Source organism: Molothrus aeneus, chromosome 26 (genome assembly GCF_037042795.1).
Source record: "Molothrus aeneus isolate 106 chromosome 26, BPBGC_Maene_1.0, whole genome shotgun sequence".
NCBI lineage: Eukaryota > Metazoa > Chordata > Aves > Passeriformes > Icteridae > Molothrus > Molothrus aeneus.
The window spans coordinates 4,255,590-4,273,993 of NC_089671.1; the positions used below are offsets into that span (position 1 = coordinate 4,255,590).

Here is an 18,404-nt window from a genome sequence, read left to right on the forward strand (position 1 = left end):
CAGCGCCTTCATGCTGTAGCTGTTGTTTTTCCAGATAAACCAGCAAAGGACCCCTCAACACTACAAAGGCAGTGGCTTTGGCTATCCCAGGAAAGCCACCGCAGCCTTGGAGATGCTGAATGGCACACCCTGGGGTCTTACAAATGTGCATTTAGGCCATCAGAGTGTTCCGTGGCAGCAGAGTAACTCTGATGGTGAGCAGCAGTTCTGTCAACTACTTTAAAAGACAAGGAGCTCCATTCCACTAAATGAAATAGTTGAATCCCACACGCTTTATTCACAATAAACTATTTATTTTGTCAATTCTGGAATGCCAGAGTCTTCCTGAAAAAGCTTTTGCTTCTTGGGAATGCTGTTTTCAGTGTGCCTGCATGAAGCAGTGGATCTCTCAGAAATCAAGTTGTCCGTAGGTTTTGTGGGACCTCAGCTCTGGTTCCTTCTCCCCCCACAGGCAACTGAGAACCTCTCGCTTTGTCTCAGGCTAGCTGGCAAGACCAGATGGTCCTTCCCATGACAGAGTTCTGTTTGCAGGCCCTTTAAAAGGGCACTAAAGTGACCACAAGATTTATTAGCTGGTAAAAACACACCCCAACATCTGCTTCCATAAGCATGCCCATGGTCACACTACCACCAGGACTGACGACCCTTTGGCCAGGGCAAGACTAAAATATGGTTTTGGGGAGATGATGTTCTTCTGGACACCTCTCTAAAATGTCAGGTCCTCAAATCCAAAGCCTATTTCATAGTTACTGCCTACCCCTAAAGGGAAAGATTTTCATACCCAAGATCAGTAACATTCTTACCCTCTCAGCATTCCTTAATCAATCAGATCTGTCTAAAGAAAACTCACTTCCACAGAAAGTAACGGCATAATCTGTTCTTCTCTATTTTTTTATGTCAATATAGGAAAATGAGGTCAATGAGAAAGGCTTATCCCCAACATTAGAGCTTCCATAGTCCATTCTTTACTAGGAATATCCTGGGACTACTTAAAGCTGCTTGAGAAACCCACCTGACTCCTACAGGGGTGGTTACTGCCTTTAGCATAGGCTGAAATTGCTTTTGAAGTTTGGCTAGGCCACAGCACAGCACGAAGAGAAGCAGAGCAGACAGAGTATCAGTGGCTGATTGGAGCGGTGGCCGAATAAAAAGCAAAAAACCCAGGCTAGATGAGTGTCCAGCCAACCTCCAGCCAGTAAGGCACTTCCCCAACACGAAGTCAGGGCCTTGTGCCCAAGGCGATGCCAAGCCTTGCGGACGTTGGCCGCTGGGATTCTCCAAGGTCGCAGGACGCAAGGAAGAGGCGACTCTCAGTCTCTTCGGGGTAGGAGGTTTTATTGGTAGGGGATGCAGAGGGCTTAGAGGAAGAAGCTGAGAGCCCCGAGGCAGGGAAAGCCTCGGATTTTAAAAAGGGTGGGAGCGGTGAAAGATAGCAAATCAGAGAAGGCTACATTAAGCATTGGCATAATCGGAGAACCAATCAAACACGGTTGTGGGGGGGACCCTGGCCCCTAACCCAATCACCCGACACCCTGGCCCAAACTTTCTAGAAAAAGAGGCAGGGGTGTCGAGTGACAGGCAGGCAGCCAGGGGTGGGGAACAAGAAAGATACATTTAGTAACCAAGACAACTGGGGAGGGGTTTGGGGATTGACACAAACTGGTAACAGGGCAGGACCTTCTGAGAGAACAATGGGGGGAAACTGAACAAACATAAAACACACCACAACAGCTGATTCCCAGGAAAGCCTGGCTAGTTATGCATTCATTCCTTGGTACACTCCTGTGCTAAACACTGAGGCTTCTATAGAAACTGCAGTCATGGCAAAATTGTCCCTGTTCCCAGTAGGCTTTATCTCCTGTTTGGCTGACTTATAGTTAAAGATCCATTTTTTTCTATAGTGTACAGCCAGAAAGCAGAGTAGAGAGGATCTGAGGTACTGATTTCAAAGGTGTGCAAAAGCATTTCTTTGTCAGCAATGGAGTAAAATGACACAGTCTTCTTCTGCAGCTCCAAGAAAACTCCAACCTTCAGTGGTTTGTCCTTGTGCAATAATGTTTCTTGATTCTTATGCCATGCTGACAGCTGTTTTTTAGGACCCAGCCATTCTACACACCAAGAATGCTTAGTTCTTCCCAATTTGTCCATTTTACCAATCATTTCATGAGCAACTCCAACAGCCCATCCATCACCGTCCTTGGTAATTACTTCCCAGGAGTGGCACCCAGTAGAGAAACCCTGTGAACACATAACCTGGCTGATGCAGAATCTTTTGGGTGATGGTTTGTAACTGGTCAGGTGGCTGGAAACCATCACTCTCCTGTTCTGGGCTGGGAGTGCCAAGCGCTCGTGTACTCTTGTGGAGTCAAAAGTCACATCATCTACCCCTGGAAGGCAGAAAGGAAAATATTCTCACATGCAGGCAACAAGGAAGCAGTGCATCCCTGCTCCAAAAGAGAAATGAAACCCAATGATCAACCCATAAACCTGAATCAAAGTTCAAAAATCCTCAACCAAGCACTATCAACTGTATCCTGGGCACACAGAAATATTTAACAGGCACAACTGTGTAAATATCCATGACAGACTCATATGCACTCCAGTGGAAAGGTGAAAGTACCTTGCACCCTACCAGATGGATTTTATTTCTAGCCACAATCTTTTTTTTTAAATATTACCTTTCTGTCAATAACAAATGGGATGCTTACCTTCATAAAGCTTACAGTCATCTGTTCACTGGGACAAGTTCTTACATATTTTATCAGCAAAAACATTTGTTTGCTGTGTTAAGCTACAGCTGTAGTAGAGTGTGTTGACTGCAAAAATGTTTCTGTCAAAATGTTGCATAATTTAAGTAACAACTGCAATAACTACAGCTTAACAGCAAAGATCAGTGAGGTGCAGTAACTGCCTGTACACCAGCTCAGACTCCACAGGCAGCACAAGCTACACACATCCTACACAAAACACCTTTCTTATCTCTTTTTTATCCTTCATCCGCAGTCAGGTACAATGCTACATTATGTGCCAGTAACTGAATCATTCATGGCAACTCCATTGTGTTTCCATGCTTCAGTAAACAGCCACACTTCCTGCTGATGTTGGCAAGGACAGTTTTCTTCTGCAAATCCAGTCTCAGGGTCACCTGGATGTGGTTAAGAATCCTGCTGGCTGGGATACTTACACTGAGAAAACTGGGTGGAAATGGTTGGTTCAGGACTTTCAGCTGCAGACTCTGGAGGTGATGAGCTGACACTTGGCTCCTAGTCTAAGTCTGGAGGATGCACTAAATACAAAAAAGTGAAGTGTTAAGGCATTTCTTCAAAATGTACATAGGAAGTATTTAAGCTTCTAAAGGAAAACACACCTTAAATAAACCCAGCTACTTGTTCAAGTGCAAAACAAGGAACTGCATTTTTTGATTGCATAAATTACAAAGAACATGTAGGCAAAATTTTAACCCAAAATTAACAAAACACTCTATGCTGGTGTGGTCAGAGGGGAACTGTCAGAAGAGTGAGATGGGTAAAGCAGTTGGATCATTCTATGAAGATAAAGCAGTTTCTGTCTTAAAAAATTTTACAGTGTTCTTTAGTATTTGCTGAGTATTGTGTTTCTTGTTTTATTTGCACAAATTAATTTTTTACTCTATTTGCTAAATCCACTGCCTGTAAGAAAAAGATTTCAAAATAAGGGAAACTCACCTGGTGGGAGATGCTAAGCATAATTCTCCAAGAGTAAAATTTCCAATTTTCTCTTAAGATCTTTGTTAAAGATTTCAATGCAAGTTGTTTTCCATTACCATCTGTATGGCAGATTACCTTTGTCAAGTGGGCAGTTTGCTTTATCTCTCTCTTCCAGTGACCACATTCACACCTCCCTGGGGAGGGGACACTGCTGATAACAGCTATGGAATGGCACTGCAAGACTGATAAGAACTAGAACATCCCATTGGGAGATGCTCCGCCCAGAGGGAGGAGCCAAGCATTGCTACCCAGATAGAATCCAGAGGTTTTGAGACACCAGCACAGCTTCTCCACGGGATTCCCCAGAAGAACAGCAGCTGTCTTCTTCTCCCACGGATCTTCAGAGGAAGAATACATCCTTCTCTACAGATCCCTGTTGCTCCAACAGAACCACACCTGATACTTCAGGAGGGCTGCAGCCACATTTCCAATGGGACTGCCACCAACAGCCTGACCCACAGGGTGTCAGGTTGGGTTCTGACTCTGGCAGTGTTGTTCTAGTGTACTGCATTGTTTATTTTCTCTTTTTTTTTTCTTTTCCCTATTAAAGAACTGTTATTTCCTGCTCCCATATTTTTGCCTGAGAGCCCCTTAATTTAAAATTTATAGCAATTTGGAGGGGTGAGGAGGGTTTACATTCACCATTTCAGGGGAGGCTCCTGCCTTCCTTAGCAGACTCCTGTCTTTCCAAACCAAGACAATCTTCTAGAGCACTTTTGACAACATTAAGCTTTTCATCAAGTGTAATTTTATTTATTGTCAAAGGTGAGCCTTCGTGCCTCTGCCTCTCACATAAGTCTCTCTAATAATGACAAAAGGATCAAGGGAAAGATGTAAACAGCAGTAGTTATTTAATCTCACAGATCAGATTATAATATAAAGCCCAAGTGGAAAAAGAGCAGTGATCTCTCCAAGAATCTTATTCTTTGTATCAAAAGTTTCCTTTATAGGACAGTTACCTGAGTAAACCAACCTGAAATCTCATAGAAAATAGTGAAGGATATTCTTATTAAAAAATAAAAAGACTGTGTTTTCCCCAAGAAAACCAAGAATTAAACTAATTTTTCTTTTATACATATATATCACAACTTCCTTAAGTATTCACATGAATACACAAAGTTACTCTTTTTACTTCCTTCTTCTTCTTCTTCTAGAACCAAAACCAAAAGTTTGAAAATGTATCAGTGTGAGGAAAGGGTAAACCTAGTTTCCCTAAATTTAGAAATTGTGGAAATCTACATCTGAAGTTGCTCTGTTAGTCTGTGTGTGCAGTCTGTAGGAGGAAACAGCCTTTTGGAAGCTGGATTATCTCCTTTGCAGGAGGATATTTCAAGTAGGCCAGATAACACTGAAAGTACCCATTTCTCTTCACTGCCTGTAATGGGACCCTGGATCAGGTGAATTCCAGTGTGGGCACCTGTGCCTGGGTCCTGGAAGTCCAATTCTGTCTCATGGCACTGCCCCACCCAGTCAGCCCCACTCCAAATTCCTGCTGGCTAACTTGCATCACTTGGCACTGCTGTTTTCAACATCAAACCCTGCTCTGCACAATCTGAAGTGCTTTAACTGCACCTTTTGAGGGCCCTTGATGTGTTTTCCACAAGAAAACTGTTACAAAATATTGAATAACTCTGCAATTTTTTTTTTAACTTGAGTACCTGTGTGTAAATACAAATTCTGGAAAATAAAAAGATATGAAAGATCTTGACTTTAGATTTGACTGAGGACTGGATTTCAGCCCTGCAGCTCCCACTTCATTCTAGCTCACCAATATCCTTGAAAAAAATCTAGTTCTGAATTCCATTCCCAGCCTGTGCCTCTCTCAGTAATTTTTTTCCTCTGAATTTCTTACTTTCCCTGCTGACAGCAAAGTCCATGGATTGGCACCATTGTCTCTATGAGAATGGTGCAGTGGGGACCTCGAAAGTGCTTTGTACGTATTCAGCTATCCCAGACAGTGAGCCTGAGTTTCTGCTCATATTCTGCCACTTCATTTCATCACTTACAGTTTGGGCTTTGATGTGTGTGAGCTGGTGAATAGTCTCTTCAATTTTCTGTTGAGCAGCTTTTTGCTGTTGTTCAATGAACATCAGTGTGTTTCTCTCCTGTCTTTCAACATATTCCTTCATGCAACAGAAATCTTTAGTAATCTGGCTTTTGATCTGAGATGTATATTCCTGAAAGGCAGAAAATATGGAGATCATTGTGTGGTCAGGAAAGATGCACGGAATTGAGAATTACCGCCCCATCCAATGTGCTCTTTGACTGACCCCTGCAGACCAGAAAACTTTATTCAAAGGAATAAAATACATTTGACACTATCCTGCATTACATGCTATGAGATGTTGGGCATGGTAAGGATCATGAATATTTTATGGCCAGTGGAGTCTGCTTGACAACTCAGAAAGTTCAGTATTTCCTCTTGTGATTTGTAATTTGCATCAAAGTGTACCAGAAACATTCAGGCTACTCCTGGGATAAGAAGAAAAATGCAACAATGCACAATTCCAGTGGCCTTTGTGCCAGCCAAGACACAAATTAGTGCAGCTGATGCCATATATTCATTCTCATCAGTAAAAACAGAATTGTGACAGAAAAGAAGGAAACAAAAAGGCAGATTCCAGCTCTGAGCTGGAAGGCAACCCTGCAGTCAACCACATCTCCAACCCAGAACAATGGAAAGTTACTGTAGGTGATGATTGTACAATGTGTACCTTGTTTTATTGAGATCTTTCTTCAACAGGTGAATGGTCTCTGCAGCTATTTCTTGTTGCTTGGAGCTCTCCCATATCTCTTCCTCCTTTCAAGCGACACATTGGACTATTTATCTATATAAACCTCAGAGAAAGCATAACTAAGCTGCAGGATAATAAAAATTCCCTACATGACTGATTAATTAAGCAATGGACTGTTTGAGGAGGTGCCTGAAAGACACAATTCTGAGTAGGAATAATCACAATGAAGTCAACATCAACAGTCACCAATTAATTAGATGCTCAACTATAATTGTGAGCTTTGATACGGTCTAAGCTTGACTGAAAAAGATATATCTGCTAAAATAATGAAGGTCAACACATTTTTCTCATCTCCTCCTCTGGGAGTCGTTTTAAGCAAAGACCTAGATCATTAATCGGTCCCGTTTTGTGCCAGGAAGCTGGGTGGAGCTGTAGCACTGTCTAATAATGTTATGTGTCCTTTCAGCAGCCTCCAATGCAATGCAATAAATAACACCCAGCACAAAGAAGTCACTTACAACTTCTGTGCATCGGCTGAATATGTACAGGTAATAGTTCTTCTAACTGAGCTATGCAGCTCTCAATGTGTCTGCACCACTGAGCCCCAAACACTGTGAGCCGAACCCTTGTGCTCAGTGTGTTACTGCGCCGTGCGATGGAAACCGGGGCTGCCCCGAGCGCCGCTGGGTGCTGCCGCAGAATGCGACGGGCAGGACTCCCTGGGAGTCGGGGGATGCCGCCGGGGGGTGTCCCGAGGGAGTCGGGGGATGTCACCCCGGGATGTAATCCCGGAATGTCCCGGGTGTCGCGGAGGAGCCCCAGGATGTCGGGGGTGAAGCTCCCGGCGTCGGGGAGCCCCGCGCTGCCTCCGGCCGTACCTTCTCCCCACGCCCCCGCCCCGCCGAGCTCAGGCCGTTGCAGGCAGCAGCTCCATGGGCTCCTCCTGTGTTTCCGACTCTTCCTTCAGCTCCGCGGGATGAGGCTGAGCAGCGCGGCCAGCTCGCGGTTGGGCCGCAGCTGCTGAGGCTCGAAGGCGCAGCGCGGGCAGGGGGCGCGGGGCCGGCCCGCGCAGAACCGGAGGTGCAGCCCCGGCAGAAGCTGTGGCCGCAGCCCGGGAGCCGCACGGGCTCCGCGAAGAGCTGCAGGCAGCAGGAGCACGGCGGCTCCAGCCCCTCCAGCTCCATGACGGCGGCCATGGCCCGGCCCGGGGCGGAGCGCGGCGGCCGCGCAGTTTCGGTTCTCCCGGGCCCCTCCTCCGGTGCCCTCCGGTGCCGGGAGCGGCCGGGGCGCGCCGGTTCTGCCCCGCTCTGCTGTGCCCCGCTCTGCTTTGCTTTGCTCTGTTCTCCTCTGCTCTTCTCACGTGCCTTGCTCGCACGTTTTGGGCTGCCGGTGGAAATGGACTGTGACGCAGAACTCTCTAGAGCCTGGCCTTCACTTTCATTGACTGTCCAAAAAAGTCCCCGTTATCTGCACTATTTCATTTCCGCCGTGAATTTCCCGATTTTGTAATAGTGAGAGTTGCTGACATGGGCAGTCTGGTGACCCAGCCAGGAGAGCAGTGGCACAGCACAGCACAGTGCAGACCTTGTCTGACTGAAGTCCAGGCTACTGGAGGGACCAAACCCTTCTGAGGTCATCCCAAGCTACTCAGGTCATCTCAAAATAACAATTAACAATGAAGACTGGCATTGTCCCTTGTACAACTCAAAAGCTGCTCTCTGTTGATTTCAGGAGCAGCAGGATTAGGCTGTTTAATAGAATTGCTGAACCACCATGTGAGCTAGAACAAATGGGGTTGTGTGGGGACAGAGCCTGGAACACAGGGAAGTTCATGGGAGCATACCAATACATAAAACTGCTGCACATTACTCAGAGCTGGGCAATGAGCTGGCGAAGAAAGGCAGAAGGATGAACCAACCCAAACAATTTCTTTGCACTATTGGGTGAGTGGGGCTGAGGAGAAAGAATTAGTGTCACTAATTCCTGCAAATATTGGCACTTCTCATTTCTGTAAAAAAGAACTATTTAGAGTATCTCAAGACCAGCTGGCAAGTGTCAGCAGAAGGTGGAAGCCTCACCAGAAACTTGGTCTGCAAGACTTCCTCTTGATTTGCAAAATAAGGCTATCTGTAAGGAAGAATTAAATGTGTGAATTACTTGCTGCTTGGTAGAACCAGATCTCAGACTTTGTTTTGAGGCATGGAACACTCAGTGCTCTGTGTCAGCCAGAGCAATCTCCACCAGCTCCTGCACACAGTGGTACCTGATGAGAAGGCTCCCCTCCAACACTGAACACCAGTCCTCATTCACGGAGTGTTTGCAAGCAAGTCACTGAAGAAAATACTTTTAAAACTTGCTTCTGCCTTTCAATGTTCGGTTTAATCAAGCTCATTAAGCTTCATCTGTACCTGGGTGAGCCAGATCAATGTATGTTCATCCTTTACTCTCAACACATTCACTGGGACATCGTGTGGGGTTGTGCTTTGGAAAAAAATCACTGGATGTAGGATTTGCCACTCACATAAAAGCCAAACGGTACAGACTGTTGAAAGCAAGGAGCTAGAAGAATCTGTGTGATTCCATTACAGGACTGGTTCCATTACAGTATCCTCCACAACTTAAACTTGGCTTGTTTTTTTATTGTGCCAGAAATGTAGTGCTGTAAGAAACATTCATCCCACTCTGCTGAAAACAACCCTGTTCCTGTGTGGCCAGAAGCTGCAGCTAGGTGGAATGCAGCTGCCTGCCTGCTCCTCCCTGTGGACATCAGAGTTGGGTGATGACTCCACTCAAGGCATCCATCCACTCCCTCTGCTGCCTGTCATTGTCACAGATAAACACAAACTCTCTCACTGGTGTGACCAGAGTGATCACTGGCTTCTTCTTCTTCACCCAGACTTTCTGGGGCAAATCATCTCGTACTTCATATCCCTCATCCTTCCTTCCGATGAAAACCTGGCCCTGTGCAAATGCATCCTGGAAGAAGGAGGCAGAAGACAGCCATTAGCCAGCAGACAGTGGAGCTCCAGCAGACACTGCCCTGTCCTTTGACACGGAACAGGATCTGGGGATGCACGCAGGGGATCCGATGACACGGACTGGTGACACCAGGAGGGAACACACAAAGGGGCATTTTGCACTCACAGGCATTCTAAGGAGGAGAAGGCAGGGTCCCACCCTCACAGAGCTGGTTGGTGGGTGTTCAGAAGGGACAGGGAAGGACATTCCCGTGGCTAAAGCAGAACATTGGGGCTGTCAACTGGAATATTGCTCATCTTGGCTAAGGTTACAGGCACAGAGGCACTAGGGCTGGGGGAGATGGGGCATGAACCAGAGGCAGTAGCAGTTACTTTTAAAAGATCTTTCTCACAGCCACTGTACAGGCCAGAGTTCCCAACCAGCTCAGCTTCAGAGACATCCTTTGGCAAGGGAGATGGGCTCTTGGGGCTGGGCCTGCTCCAGTCTGGCAGAGCCACTGGAAAAGGTGGATGAGAACAGTCCCTTCCTCCCCACCTGCTTCATGAAGGGGCTGTGGAACAAGGAACACTCCTCTTACCAGTGGATTTTTAAAGTATAGCAGGTTCCTTTCCTGAGAATCCAAGCAGAACCAGCGTACCTTAAAGGCCTCCTTCTGCTGCAAGGAAATGGTAGAAATTCTTTAAAGATCCAAGCCTCAAAGCAGACTTTGGTCTATTCAAATCCCAGGACCACTTAAATGACTGGAGCTGGAGTTCAGTTTCCTTCATCCCTGCAACTGATAACAGGACTGCTGTGTGCAGCCCTCAGCTCTCTCTTCTTCCTGGGCTCAAAATACAGATTTACATTCAATGACAATCCTTTGGGCAGGGAAGTAATCAAACTAACAGGATTAAGGAAGTTGCGTGAAATGGATTGAAAGCACTGCAGAGAACAACCCCTGAGTGATGATACTGAAGAGAGTGAGCAATCAATTTCAACAATCTGATCAAGGAGGTTGTCCCTGGAATTTTGGGTGTACAATACTAGTTGGTTTTTTTTAGGTGCTAATTCCATCAGCTACACTTACCTGACCATTCCTGAGCTATTAATTGCTCCAGGCTGAACTGAAGAGGCCTCTTCTAGGACTCAACTCAGTTTAAGCAGAATTTAGGCCTCAGGAGAAAAACACAAAATCTTTCATCCTCTGTGCAAATACCTGCAGAAGAGGTGTTGGAACACTGGCACCAAAGCTGGGCCAAAACCCAGCATATTCAGTATCAGCACTGCACTGCTGCACTTTATAATGGAACTTGGCTCATGGTTCACTCAGAGGAGAGCAAGGCAAGAAGTGGCTGTGTTCAAACAAGGCCTCAGATCTTTATCTCCTCCTTAGCAGTGCCCAAAACCCTGCTCTTCTGTTCCAAGAGTACTGGTCCAAACACTTCCCACAATAAAACAAACCAAATTATTGGCTTCACTGTAGAGAAATTTGCTCAAATGACACTTTGCTGCTCTAAGTAGATGTGACTTAAGTGCAATGGACTCTTAAATGAAACAGAGAAGTAGGAGAGGTCAGCACATCATGTTCTGCTGTAGCAGGAGCTGCAGTTAGCAGACATAACAATCCATGGTGTTGTGTAATAGCACTTTGCATGTCCATTGACAGCTAATCCACCCTGCTTACTCCTCAAGGATTCTTCTCCCCAATGTTATTTTCCACACAAAATAAAACAAGGTCCCAAAGAACATGACAGGTTTGAATATGGTGTCTTTTATCAACCCAGGAAGCAGAGAGTCACTGAGCAAATAATTTACAAGTCAGGATCATTGAACTACCAAATATTCTCTACCTAGAATGATCATGTTTGTGTAATGCCAAATATGCACTTACTTTTGGTCCTGTTTTCTCCATATATCCTTCTTTGACAAAACTTCTTGTGATCCTGGGTATGAGCTAGGAGAACACAAACACAAAAAAAGTCTGTGTCTGTCCCAACCAAAACTAGGGCAGGCTGTCTCATTCAAGATTGCATTTCTGCTCTGTTTTTTGAAAGTTAATCACCATCAATTGTGGCTTTTGGGGTCTGGGAATTTTTTGGCTGCTTGGTAAAGGGAAGTCTGAAGTAAGAAGGAACATAACATTTTTGACAGATTACACTGTGTAAGAATCACATGGAGACTTTAAGGCCTTCAATGCTAACCAAGTTTTTGCATGTTATTCAGTGTGGCTTTTCCTTCTACCTCTTCTGTCCATTCCCTGGACCCAAATGCTGCTTTTTAAGCACCTGACTCTGTCAGAAGAAGTGAGAAAATGTCATGAGAAAATGTCTTCCCATGCTATATTTGGCTAGACTGCTTCAAGCCCTGTTGAGTTCTCACCTCAAGCTCAGGGACATTTGGGAAGGTTGTTCTGAGATAATGGTAACGTGCTGCCCGAATAGCATTGAACCAGTCAACAATTTCCTGGGAAAACACCAAACACAGACACAAAGATCAACAAGAAGAGTAAGAGCACTGCTTCTCCAGAATGCCTCTCTCCTTCCTTGTGACCTCTTTATAAAGAGGTATTTTCTCCCCAAGGGGCAGAGAGAGTCAGTGATTTGTCCCAGACACCTGAAAAACATTGACCCTTGAAAATAATTTAAGAATGCCCCTCCTGGGAGGTCCAAGACATTCTCAGCATGGACAGTCACCCAAGTCTGTATACACAGGCTTTTTCAGTTGATTCAGCTATGGGTTGTTTAAAAACCTCTACCTGGAAAGACACAAGAACTCTGGTGAAGGAAGAAACAGAAGTCTAACAATATCTACAGAGATACTTTTCAAAATTATCATGGTTGGCTTGGAAATAATGTAGAACAATATTCTCTATGTGTGCCAAGAATTTAACCATGAAATTGTGTAAAACCATGAGGCAGTTACCTTACAGAGATTCCATGCACCACTTCAGACTATCCAAAGGGTGAGGTTGAATATATGCCCCAACAGAAAAGGAGCAGGATGCTACAGTTAGATGCTACAGTTAGGAGTATCAAATTCTGCAACTTGCTATATTGTACAAGTCTTAGTGATGCCAACTTAAACCGGACGTAGCAGACACAGTAACTCTTCCAAAATAAAGATCCAACATCTAAGCACCTGCTTACTCCAGAATCTCCATTATATTCACCTTTCCACTTTCGTGATAGACAAAAAGGTTCCTTGTTTGACCATCTGTGATGTATGTGATCTGCAGCCCATGATTGTGTCCTATTTTCTCCACCTGGAACATTGCATTCAGAGTCTCAACGCTGATAACGGCTTTTGGAACTTTGGACTGTGAAATGAAAAGCATCACTGCATTAAAGTGTTCTCAGGGAATGTATTGCAGGACAGATCAGCTGTATGAGACCTAGACCCCTACTAAGAAGAAAGCAGATGTCCTAAAATATCTGAATATTGCATATACCTGAAACATAAAGTCTTAACTACATGCAACATAAAACCACTTAGAAAGATTTCTTCACAAATGCTGGATCACTACTGAAGAGGGCTGGGTGTGCATTGCAAGGGAAAGGTCTATCTCCAGCCTCCCAGTTAGAGAACAGTTAGCTCCAGTCTCTCACAGAAAGGAGTCATGAGAGAACCCTGCTGCAGGAGCTGATGAGAGGGTATTTTGGTAATGTAAGAAGCTAAAAACTGCCAGCAGATCTCTTCTTTGTCTTGCTATTCAACTGCCAGTACCCATTTCCTTTGTTCACTAAGAAAGAGGAGGCTGCAAGGTTGAGATAAGGGAAGAGAAAAAGAACTAAATCCAAAATTGCCCAATATACCACATATGTTAAGAGAGAAACTTGTCCACTCCTCTAAGCACAGGCTGGCCACAAAACTAGAAACAAAGCTACTTGTGCTGGGTTTTGCCCACAAAGAACAAGGTCTGAGGGTGGGTGTAGACCTGCTACCTATGGCCAGATCTGGCTGAAGAACTCACTTCTTTGGTGTAGTACTTCATCACCCCTTCCTTTGCTGACAGGAGAAACTGCCTCTTCTGGAACTGTCTGCGTCCCTTCCCAAGCTTCCAGAGGCATCCTTCACGGCTGCCTGCAGAGCAGACAGAAAAGTGTCAGACAAGGGTGGCACAAGGGCAGGACTATTTAGCTAAGGGTGATGTGACAGTTTCAAGTCTCTTCTCCATCTGAGAATTTTCCCCTCATGAAAAAATAAGTGGAAGAAATAGAGAACTGTAAGATCTGAATATACCCTTGCACTTGTGTAAGTGCCTTTTCTCAGGAGTTCTTCTCAAAGCTAGACTCAAAGCAGTGACTGCACATCCATCAGTTCAAATGTGACAAGCCAACCTTAGAGATCTCCAAAGCTGCCAACAGAACACTGTGCTGTTGGCCTTGAGGCTGAGACCTCCCTGACAATCCTTTTACCTGCAGAACAGGGATCAGGGCAGACTCCAGTGTCAAGAAATTCCCCACGCTCATATTTAGCTCTAATCCACTGCTGTCTTAAAACCCTGAAAGAGGAAAACATGGATAAAGCTGATCTGTCTCTACTCTAGCTTCAGCAGCCAGCCAGGGAGACCTGAAAGGGAAGCAAATATAAAGGTCTACAGCAGTGCATACACCATCAACTTACATGCAGTCATGGGACTTGGGGATGTAATAGTATGGAGGGACCTTTGCCTCATATTTAGCTTTGGCCCAGAGATTTCCGTGATTCCTCATAAACTGAAATACAAAATAAATTACAGTTAGGTGTGCCACTGCAAATCAACACCATGTCATAAACATAGAATGAGACTTGTATCAAAGGGAGTGCTGCACTTTTTTCTGAGTCTTGCCATAACTCTCAGAGTGTATTTACATACATTTATCAATTCCCTTTGGCATTATAGTTTGCTGGTTTTAGGTGGATGCACCTTTTTCAGTTCTGAACCATTTGTGAAGAAATACAAACTGTGGTTGTTGATGAAAAGAACAAAAGAAAATTAGGAGAAAATTTATATATGATCTCCCCATTCCTTCATCTCCTCCCAGATATTAACTGTGATTGTATTTTTAACACAATTCAACTGAATGCTGAGAGGCTGAACCAAAATTTAAGAAGAGTATGTTGCTTTCTTAATTGAACATACTACCCGGAAATATCTGTGGGTTTCTAAGCCACAGGAAGAAGTTACTGTGTATACAAAAATACACACCACAGACTGTTAGGAACATGGTCACCTAGCAGTGACCTATCAGCATAATTTGATCGAGCAGGTCATAAAAATCCCCTTAAAGTAACCCATGCAGTTAACATGGCTCTGTTGCACTGTGCATGGTGGATGGCACAGGAATCACATAGCAGAGAAGGTTATGAAATGTGGAGGATTATTACTTTTTCCTCTATACCTCTATTAAATTGCTCTCCCAGAAGTCAAGCCGAAGGGATTTGACTCTGCTGATTTCAGGAAGATTGCGATGAATTCCAGAGCAATTCAAACAAATGAATATTCCAAGTTTGTAAGAAGCCCACTCTGGATCTAGATAAAACCACAAACAATCAATTAATACACAGGAAAAGGCACATCCACTGGCAAGGATGAAGACCCACATCTGATGCACAGTCCAGGCTTCACACCTAGCAAATACCTCAAATACCTCAAATCCCACCCCACTGTTTATGGCTGTCACTTCGCTGTGCTCAGAGGAACAATACCTGCTTTCCCCAGTGAACGATGTGGCCCCTGAGTTTGTACATTGTTTAACTGCCTATTTGCTTTAAAATTAAGGTGACTGTGCAGGCAGATGAGTGGTGATGGGAAAGCTCAGCTAATTATTAGTTCTGCATGAAAAGCTGCTGTTGCTGAACTAACAGTGGCAGGAAGGTGCCGACAGTGCGCACTACGGAGAATACAACGGAGTACAACGGAGTACCGTCAGCGCGGGCTCCGTCCGTGTCCGCGAAGGCTCCTGCTCTTGCCTGCTGCCACATCCCCTGAAGCAGCTTTGACAGGTGCACGCCTACAGGCATTGAGTGTTCTGGCAGGACCATTTCCTTGGCTTGCGCCACCGCCCACTTCTCCCTATCACGCTAAACAGAAGCAACTTGACGCCTTCTTCAGCTCCCGCCTGACCCACCGGAACGGGCACCGGCGCCAGCGCGGCGCGGGGGCTCCGCCGGGTTTTCCGTGCTTTTCCTGCCCCAGCCCTTGCGCACAGACATTCCCCGAGCTGAAAATCACCCCACGCACCCTCCTCCTCCCGCAGCCTCGTGCCCTGTCCACAAATAACCGGGGAAGCGCCTGGTGCTGAGGTCGTTTCCCGCCCCTGCTGCGGTTCCCTGGCCCCGCGGGGCTCCCCGAGCGCCGTGTCCCGGAGCGGGCAGCGCCGCGGGGCCGGCCCGCAGCCGCCCTGCGGGACACGGATCGAGCACGGACCGAGCGGACCCAGCTGCGGAGCGGGACGGCGGCGCCCACGCGGCACCACGGCCCGAGCCCCTCGTCACGGCCGCTGTCCGCTCGGCAGCGGCTCCGGGGGCCGAGGGGCGCTGCCCGGCCGAGCCGCCTCACCTGGGTCCCCGCAGTCGGCGCAGCGATCGTTACCGGTCCCGGCCGCCCTCTGCAGCTCCAGCAGCAGCGCCTTGTTGTGGTCGTAGTCCATCGCACCCGGTGCCCGGCGCGGAGTCTGCGGTGGCTCGGCCCTGCCGGCAAATGAGGAACCGGAGCGGCCCGGGACGCCCCGTCCCCTCCCGTGTCCCCGGGCGCCTCCTCCTGCCGGCGGCTCGGGGTGCGCGGCCCCCCGGCCCGGCCCGCGCCCTGAGGGCACCCGCCCCCTGTCCCTGTCCCTGTCCCAGCCCGGTCCCCGGCAGCTTTCCCGCAGAGTCGGAAGTTCTGCGCTGACAGTGCATTGCTAAGGGCCCGTGTCCAGGAGGGCTCGCCCGCGCCCTCCAGGTTTGCCTCAGCCCCAGCTCTCTATAAAAAGTTTACAAAGCTTGCCGGGGATCAGAAGGGCAGCGCCGCCCCAGACATCGACCGAAAAAGCCGCGGTACCGCCGGGGCAGGCGAGTCCCGCTCTCCCAGCGCAGCTCTGCCCCACTGCGAGCGCTCAGCACAGGCTCTGAGGGAGCTCGGTGACACCAAGCAGGGCCAGAAAACCTCTGCCCACGCAGCTCAACACAGGGACAATACAGCATTTCAACCCTACTGAAAATGTCCCTCTTCCATGATAAAGCAAATGCCAAAAAGTCGTGCCTTAATATTCTGTTTATCTAAGACAAAATACAAATATTCTGTTTATCTATAAAGACATGAGAAAAGAGGAAAATTTGAGACAAAGATTTTCAAGAAGGTTAATTAATTCAGAAAAAGATTGAGATGTTCAAATATTTTTCTAGTTTCAGGTTAAATTTAATTTGCATTGCTATGGTGCATTGTATACACAATGCTTCTTTAGTAAAGTTTATCTACAATCTTGTAAAAACGCTGTAATTTTGTAGATGACTAAACACTACACTAGACATGTATTAACAGTTCCAAGTACTGAAACCTTTTTTCCATCTTCTAGGTACTAAATAGTATTATGCCTTTTATTTACTTGTAACTATTGTGAAGTTATGAAATACACAGCAGCAGAATATCTGAAAAAGTTGTTCAGCTACTTACATAGAATCTCTTTTCAGCATTCTCCCTCTAGGAACTGTTGCATACTGGAATGTAAACATGGATTTAATTTTCCCCAGGCAATCTTGCAAGCCATACAGCAAAGCTTTTTGTTAGCTTAATTTTTGTAGTGTCCTTACAACTCCTGTGGAATAAAAGGAACATTTTGTATGACACTTGGGGAGTGGCTATTTATATATATATATTTCACAAAGACTTGAGATAGTCTTGCTCTGGAAGGGGTCCTTCCCTCCTCCAACTTCTATTCTGCAGTAGCATTAACACAGTCTAAGCCTTTGGCTCATTCTTCCAACCATAATTGCTTTTTTCTATATTATTCATGGGATAGTAGAATAATGTAGCTAATTTACATTCTGGAAAGCAATATTGGAAGGACAGTAAAGAGAAAAAAAAGCTTGAAACTTGGTTGAGATTTCCCCAAGAAGAACAAGGTTGTTGGATTTGGTTTTAAGTTGCTGTATACCTACTAATAACTGCTGCTTGAATGGGAGAGAGTCATTGTGAAACTCCAGGGTTGTTTTTACTTCTGATTTCAAGACACACAAGTTAGCTGGAGGGGCAGTACATAAAGGACTAACCAGGGCCCAAACTATTGCAGGAAAATATTTTGCATCAAAAGTAGGCAAATTTCACAGTAGTGGAATGGAGCTTGTGAAGCATTTCCTTCTAATCAGAGTTAGTCAAAACCAGCCCCAGGTCCCTCTTCCTCAAGCCCATCTCTCCTGGAAACTTGCTTTATTCTAGCATACAAAAGATGCTCATACCTGATGCATAAAAATCCAAAGGTGCTAATTTATCAGAACTCAAATTATCACACAGAGATTATCTTTCAATCAGAGTAGCATGAGGTGATTTCATGTGGTAAATATCTGATCAAGAAGGGAAATGCTTGAATTCCACCTTACCTTGTGGACACCACAGCAGATTCTGTAAACAACTTCTTAAGGCAGTTATTAAAACCAGAGAGCTGACTTCAAAAGAAGGAAAATTGTCTCTCACTGCTTTCTAACTTGGGTCTTTCAAATTATCCCTGAATTTCCTAAAATACTACTGGCTTTATAGGAATTGTTTCTGGTTTGTGGAGGTCCTCACTGTAAGCTAGTTAGATTGATAGTGCCCTTAGAAAGCAGTGAACAGATACACTTCTACTTTATTATTTTAAAAAAATTAAAAATGTTATTTATTTTTACACATCATACAGGAGAAGCATAGACTGTTGATACAAAAAATCAAGCCATGAAGATTTTAACAGCCACCACTGTTTTTTTGATAATTCTGGACAATGGAAAGAGTAAACTATAAAGATGATCTACG

The 18,404-nt window shown here is 45.6% G+C and overlaps 2 protein-coding genes across 2 annotated transcripts; both read right to left on the bottom strand.

Annotated features, from left to right (window-relative positions):
- Positions 1-1,318: 1,318 nt before the first annotated feature.
- On the bottom strand, positions 1,319-7,677 carry RNF135 (ring finger protein 135). Its single transcript, XM_066565894.1, is given in 10 exon segments — positions 1,319-2,387; positions 3,185-3,286; positions 3,705-3,764; positions 4,446-4,548; positions 5,753-5,923; positions 5,988-6,018; positions 6,461-6,546; positions 7,360-7,450; positions 7,452-7,563; positions 7,566-7,677. Coding segments are annotated over 10 exon segments (1,404 nt in total). The 3' UTR covers positions 1,319-1,851.
- A 1,422-nt stretch (positions 7,678-9,099) lies between these two features.
- Positions 9,100-16,077, bottom strand: ADAP2 (ArfGAP with dual PH domains 2). Its single transcript, XM_066566026.1, has 10 exons — positions 15,981-16,077; positions 14,821-14,951; positions 14,063-14,154; positions 13,855-13,940; positions 13,410-13,519; positions 12,609-12,755; positions 11,819-11,902; positions 11,331-11,393; positions 10,038-10,115; positions 9,100-9,457 (listed from the first exon to the last, which is right to left on the bottom strand). The coding sequence occupies exons 1-10, from the start codon at positions 16,069-16,071 to the stop codon at positions 9,248-9,250; spliced, it is 1,092 nt and encodes a 363-aa protein (XP_066422123.1). The 5' UTR covers positions 16,072-16,077; the 3' UTR covers positions 9,100-9,247.
- Positions 16,078-18,404: the final 2,327 nt, after the last annotated feature.